This window comes from Gavialis gangeticus, unplaced genomic scaffold (genome assembly GCF_001723915.1).
Source record: "Gavialis gangeticus isolate Ggan-Ray unplaced genomic scaffold, GavGan_comp1, whole genome shotgun sequence".
Lineage (NCBI taxonomy): Eukaryota > Metazoa > Chordata > Crocodylia > Gavialidae > Gavialis > Gavialis gangeticus.
The window spans coordinates 39,334,303-39,341,664 of record NW_017729032.1 but is presented as its reverse complement, the minus strand read 5'-3'; the positions used below and the strand labels follow the sequence as shown (position 1 = coordinate 39,341,664).

Genomic DNA, 7,362 nt, shown 5'->3' with positions numbered 1-7,362 from the left:
TTTGGGCGGGGGGCTGGACTCGATGATCTTCCGAGGTCCATTCCAGCTCTAATGTCTATGAAATCTATGAAATTGGGCTGGAGCCTTCATTTATTGTATAAACAGTACATTATTCTAGATTGTCTGGAATTAAACTGATGGAAGGAACACCTCTGTATGGCCTTTGGAATCTTTCCCATTTTCCTTACAAGCTGAAAGTACACGATTTGCTATCACTATATGTTTGGCTAACACTGTTAAACAACTTGTCACCATCACTCCTGGCAGATGCTATAATTTGTCTGGCACATGAATCACTTCTCACAAAGACTGTGGATAACTCTTGGAATCATTGGAAAGAAATTGTACTGAAAACAAAACCCATTGCAATTGCTACAAAAGTATCTGCAATGAGAGAATCGGTCAATTATTCTAGATAGCCAATGTTAACACTTTTTAACCAGAGGATGGAGACGGATCTGAAAGTTCCTCATAGAGGATCATCAAATTATAATCTAATGAGTATATTGCATTTTAAGATATCTCAATATCAAGTTTACAATCTAAAGAATATTTGCCCCTATTCAATTTCTCTAAAGGCAAGGAATTTGATGAAATGTACCAAATTTACTTGAATGTAAGTAGGTTCCTCTCCCGCCCCAATCAGCACAGGGAAAAAAAGCCCCTTGGTCTTACATTTGCCTACAGGAAAACCCCATTAAATACACTGCCTATCATTAAATTGGTGCCAGAAGCAGCATGTGCTCAGTTATGGAACACAAAACTGTGAAGTTGACTGAATGCAGTGCACACTGAGCATGTCCCTAAAACACAGGGCCCATATTAGGCAAAAATATCAGTAGGAACCTACCACAAAGCTAGGTTAGTGCAATCTACCCGAATAAGATATAGCGCTTGTTGTGCTCAGTACCCCTCAGCACCAATTCTTTTTCAAGTCATAGTGAAAGATTATATTAAATACATTTTTACTTCCTCTTCACTGCCACAGCTGAGCAGCATTTTTCTTCCTGTTTCCAATTATTCTCATTTCATCACGAGCCTTAAATATCTGGCAAAAATCACCAAACATCTAAGAGGCTCTGTCACCCCCTCTCTCAGGCTGTTGTATGTGACCAGTGTGGCCCTGCCCTCCCTGGTGTGGAGCTGGATGAAGCAGCTGTGCACCTCATCTGCATATACATTTTTGGTCCCAGGACTTGTGACAAGAACACCTGGTTCCAGGTGTGAGTAGAGGACTAATTAGCATGTGGATCCTTTGTGGGGAGGGGTATATGGAATACACACACATACTGAGAGCAGTTTTGGGCTCTGGGGTCACCATGGCCAGAAACACTCTTGACTGCTGGAGCCCAGCTCAATGAACTATATGATAAATCATAAGCCTGTTGGCTCAGGTCTAATATCATGCAAAGTGGGCACGTCTATATGTGCCATTAATGGGCAGCAATAAACTCCAGAGCTTATATACAATTTGCATATATACAAATTCATATGGGTATGTTTATTTCAAAGTCAGTGTTTTTGGTTCCTTGTGTTTCAAATTAGCTAGGCTTCTTGCATAATGTGTATGCCTAGGGATGGGGGGCAAGCACCTACTGCTGGGTCAGGGCCAAAGTCAGACCCATATCAGACTCCTGCTCCACCACTCCCTTACCCTCTGCAGCTTCTGCCCCCCCTACCCCCTGCTCCTTTCCCCCCTTATTGTTATGTGCAGTTCAGAGCCCAAGCAGGGTCTGACAGTATGGAGGGAGGGAAGTGCGGGGAGAAGAGGCAGAGATTGTGGGGAGTGGGGGAGAGAGGCAAAGGCTGTGGGGAACTGGGGTGGTGGGATGCCAGTGGAGGGGGGGCAGGAAGACTACAGGGAAAAGTGGAGGGGCAGAGAGCAAGGGGGCTACCTGACCCCCCACCAGCCACTACGTTCCCTGCTATAGCAGTGAAGAGGACAAATTCAAGACAACCCTTCAATAATTAGATTTTATGCCTGAAAAATTATAACAAATGTATATGTTTTCCATACATGGAATCTAATGATGGGGGGGGTCATCTTAAATTCAGAACAGTCTTAGATTTGAGTAAATACAGTACATCTTTAACTATAATATAGCATGAATCAACACAAAGCAGTTGAAAACCAAGTTTGAGTGGTCGGTTAAGCTAGCTTTACAGTTTCTTATCAATTTGGCAAGAATCACCAGTAGTATCTAATCATAAATCATAATCATTAATTTTCTAATACTATATTACAAGGTAATTAATATCTGTAGTTATATCAAAAACTTTTTAGGATGTGAGGAATATTACCCCCTGCCCAGTATATGCATGCTTAGCAAGTGTTTAGCATTTATGGGATAGGACAAGGGATAATTGAGTAAAAATTGAAAGTTACAAAAAAATAGCTTAATGTATAAAATACATTAATACATTTTATACATCAACCTTTTTTTTGTAACTTTAATCACAATCATGCAAGAAGATATAAAGACACCAGATTTTATTTGTTAACAAGTTACGTAACAAGAAACTCTTTCTTGCCAAACACTGCTGTTTAGGTTCAGTAAGTCTGAACAGCAACAGAAGGAAATAATATGGTTATGGCTAATATTTAATCATCAAACACCACCTTGTGGGCTTTAGTGAACTAAACAGTTTTTCACTGTAAGTGGTTATTTCCGTTTATAGACAGGTGTATTAACAAAACATGGCTGTAGGATCTGGAAGACTTGAAAATATTAATACATAATATTTAGTTTAACTTCTTTTTGTGTTAATAGGCATGGGAGTAGGTAAGTGAAGCTCTTCTCCCCCTGCAAGTTTCCTTCACGTCTGTGTAACAACGGTTTAATTTAGTAAGGACATTCCGTAAAAAATAACTGTGAGGTGGAGTTGAGGCTGTAAGCACATGTCCATGGTCTGAGTGTGTGTTATCTGTCAATAATATTAGAGATTTAAAAAAATGCAAACAGCAAACTCTTCCAAAAGCAAAGGATAAACAATCCAAGAAACTTAAGAAACAGAGAGACCATGTTTTGAGAAGGTACCTTTCTTATTATTATTGTCCTTACAGGGAGCTTCTTTTTTCCTTACAAGAAAAACCATAAAAAGTGCACCAGAGAACCATAGTACACCAGGGGTTCATATCTATACTTCATACATATACATCTATGATACTACTTTCTTACCCCATCAGCCTTTATAGCTGTTGTGTAAACATGTGACATGGTCTACGCATAGAAGTTCTATAAATGACACCACATCAGGTCTGCAAAATAAAGGGTGTATAACTGATTCCCACAGTTAATTAGAAGCCATGATTCTCTGAGATAATTAGTGCCTATGAAGATACTGCATGCCAATGTGACTAACATTTACATTTCTTTATGATTCTACAGTTTGTAATACAATGAAACTCTTCTGTTGTGGATGGATAACTCATGATATATTTCAGCTGTTTACTTCCCATGGCATTGCCATGAAGCCAGAGTAAAAAATGTTTGGGTGTTCTGTTTGAAAAATGCAATCTAAACTGTATGCTTCTGTTTGTGAATTTGTTTTTTATAATTACAGAGTTTAGCACACAAATATCTAGAATAACAAAAAAAAATTTCTTACCAGTCATAGCCTACAGCAAAGGACGTTTCAATTGCTGGTGCAATCAATTTAGCAGCTGTCATTATGTATTTCTCAGCCATGGTTTTCCTTTAAGATTAAAATATACAAACGGACAAAGAACATATAAAATAGATGTGGAAATATCAAAAACTTATTCCAACCTTCTTCAGTCACTTGACTCTCAGGGTGGAAATAGATGAATCAGATCTGCTGTGCCCAAGACCATGATACTTTCCCAGGATCTTCAGGGCATGCCTTGGTAGGTGGGGAAACCTCAACTTTCCTCACTTACCTAGAAGTGCCCTAGAAAGCCCAGGGGCACGTCTTGTAAGTGGGGAAAACCAGGCAGGCACTCCCAGTGCTTGAGGGGCCTGACCTTGTGCAGGAATTCCCAGGGTGTGCAGGACCAGGCCCATCAACCCATGGGAGAATGTTGCCTATTGTCCAACAGCACCAACAGGCAGGACGATAGGAGATGCATTTCACCCAGTGAAGCAGATCAGCTGTGCTGGGACACCTCCCAGCATATCTTGGAACACTTTCACAAGTCCAACAGACAAAACTAAAGGCTGTATGGTACATTGCAAGGCCATCCCCTTAGAACAGGGAGCAACTCTGAGCCTGGGCACCTTGGAAATTAGTGACACTGATTTACAATGGAAAGATCCATACAATTCCAATGTTACCTTTCATGCTCCATTTCTCTTAAATTGTCTTTTTTAATGGCTTCAATCAATAAATTAGTATGAGGATCATCCTAAAAAAAACCCAACAAAATTATAAAAATGTGTGTTTGTAATTATTTACACAGACAAAATATCCACATATAGAAATTAATACAGATTAATACATAATACATGTCTGTTGTTTATGTCTTATGTTTTAGAAAGGATAATTCCAATTTGAAATGATTCTGCAAGGAATATTATTCTTTAAAATATTGTTTATAACATTTTATGAATTAATACGGTCCGAGCTGTAAATTTTGGAATAATTAATTATTGGCATGGTTAAATTCTAACTACAAGACTAAAAAATTAAATTTGTGATTACTAGCCTCATGCTGTCTGCTTGCTCCTGTATCTATATTACACTTTACACTTACAGCATCAATTTTAAGGCCAGAAGCAACTATTGCTTTCATCTAGTCTGACCTCTCCACAGCATTTCTCTGAATTAAAAGAAAACATTCAGTCTGGGTTATAAAATTGAAGAATCTACTGCTGTCCTTTAACTAGTAGTCCAAGGGGTTATTTACCCTTATGATTTGTGCAATTGCCTGACACCATTTCTCCATTTGCCTGCTAGATTGAAGAGCCTTTTGTTATCAACTTTGTTTCACATATAGATAATTAAGTAGTCTTTTTCTTAATCTGCTCTTTGATAAACTAAATAAACTAAAATCTTGATTTAGGACACATTTTCCGATCCCTTACTTATTCTCATTACTCTTTTCTGAACGCTCTCCAATTTTTCAACACCCTTCTGAAGCACAGACACAGGAACTGAACCTAGTATTCTACTGTTTTTTCTCCTTTTTAATACCTTCAAGGATCACATCAACCCTTTCAGATACAGAATTAAAGAGGGTGCTCATGTGGACCAGATTATCTACCCCAGCCCTCAAGTAATTTTCTTAGTTACTGCTTTCCGGAATAGAATCCTCCATGCTATAAGTGCAGCCTGCATTCTTTGACCCTGGATACATGACTTTAAATTTGGCTATATTGAAATATGTATTTATTGGCCTATGCCCAGTTTATCAAGCAATCCAGATTGCTCGGTGTGGTAAATGAATTAACTATTCATCTTTGACTGCTTTATTTGTAGTCTACTCATCAATCCAGCTGCCAGCACTAATTCTAAACACATCAAACTTTTGTGTAAATTGAAAATTGGTGGTATTTTTATCCCAAAGATAGGCCACAAAAATGCTTTCTTTTTTTCCAATAAAAGTTTAGTTTAGTTTCGTTCTACACCAAGACAGCTTTAAGACTGATGATGTTCCTACTATATAGAACAAGTACAGCTAGAAATAAGAGCTTTGCACCTCTAGAAAAGGGAGATTACGACATCTCCAATGGCATATAGAAGACTTGTTTATAGAAATAGAAAAATCAATACATTGGTCTGATATTGGATTGACACTGATATAAAGAAAACTGATTTTATCAGAAATTGGCTGATGTGACCAATAATTTGGCTGATAAATGCCTGTGCACGCGCGCAGCCGCAGTGCAACATGTAGGCAATGAGGAGCACAGCCCAGCAGCATGGAGAGCTGTGTGCACCTGGTAAGTCTGTTATGGTGAAAGCAGAGAGGGGAGGGAACGGGCACGGTGGGGCAGATCAAGGCCCCTGTAGCAAGGGAGGGAGTGGGGCTGGGGCAGGGGACAGAGCCACAGCTTGTCCGAGGTGTGTGGGGAGGGGGGACACCTCCCACCTCTGCGAGCACCCTGGGAAGGCATGGTGTGCTTTGTCCCTCTTGTAATTTTATTTGAACATGCAAATATTTTATAGAAATTGTATATCTATAAAAGGGACAAAGCAATGAGCGAATTATGCAAATCAGCCCAAATGAATACTAATAAAACCTTCATGATCACAATGTGTAATCTGGACTTTATTTGGATCTTATATTTCCCTGGGGAATTAGAAGGGATGAAAGTGCTTCAAAAGCATTTTCAAGAGTTTGATCACTTGCGAATAGTACTGCCATACCAAAGAACTCGTGCTGATAAAACAACATAGTCTATATAGAAGATTTTTTTTAGTTTAGCATTAGAAAGTTTACTTCTTTACAAATCTACATGTAAATGTTGGTTTGTTTAAACTTACATTTGGTGAAATGTATTTGTCTTCATAATCTATTTCCAATGGAACAGCAATCAGCATTTGGAAGGCTCTTTTCATTTGGTCACGGTCTCCAACAGCAAAATAACAAAGGATCAAGTTGAAGCCTGCTTTCAGATTTGGGGATGTGCCCATTATGTGCCCAAATGAATTAACTGCATCAGCATATTGGCCAGTTTTAATAAAAGCAACTCCAATATTATGCATTATTTTAATCCTAATTAAAGAAATACAGGTTAGGTTATATTTTTAACTATCATATGCACTATATAAAAAACCCAAATATTGGGCATCAAAATGTTTATAGTATAAACTCACCTCATCTCTACATGGACACCTGGAATCTGATCTAGAGCCATACGATAGAATTTGATAGCTTTTGAATAATTTCGCTGTTTTAAATAAATGTTTCCCATATTCACCTTCAATCTGCCTATTGCAAGGATAAAGAAAATGTGCTTTATTTCAGTCTTCCAAAATATTTATACCATCCTTTAAATACTCTCCGTGTGCAAATTTTGATGCGAGACTGCATAAGCCACCTCCATAAGCTTTTGTACAAGTAGCAATGCGTACTATCCCTTTACTAGAAGGACCAGCCCAAAACTGCCTGTCTGGTGAATGCCTGGCCATCAATACCTGATATTCTGGTGTGCAACCTACCTCCATTGCTGAACATCTTATTTTTCACTATGACTTGATATGTATTTAATGCTTCAGCATACATTTCATTAGCTGCATACTGGCTGGCCAAGTTGAAAAGAACCTGAGAAAAAAAGAAAGTTAGGAGACTTGACAAAACATGTTCCTCTCTCAAGGTAATCAATATAAATCAGAGTATCCAGGGTAATAATTTTGATGTGCCAAAAAAAAAAAAAAAAGAAAGCAAAAATAATGATG

General features: G+C 38.4%; 1 protein-coding gene across 1 annotated transcript in view; it reads right to left on the bottom strand.

Annotated features, from left to right (window-relative positions):
- Positions 1–7,362, bottom strand: part of IFT88 (intraflagellar transport 88) — an 87,887-nt gene that overhangs the window by 56,271 nt on the left and 24,254 nt on the right. Inside the window, exons 10-14 of the mRNA XM_019525082.1 lie at positions 7,126–7,228; positions 6,781–6,895; positions 6,448–6,679; positions 4,296–4,366; positions 3,610–3,696 (exon numbers count right to left, since the gene is read on the bottom strand). Coding sequence (XP_019380627.1) covers positions 3,610–3,696; positions 4,296–4,366; positions 6,448–6,679; positions 6,781–6,895; positions 7,126–7,228 — 608 coding nt within the window. The remainder of the gene's footprint in view (positions 1–3,609; positions 3,697–4,295; positions 4,367–6,447; positions 6,680–6,780; positions 6,896–7,125; positions 7,229–7,362) is intronic.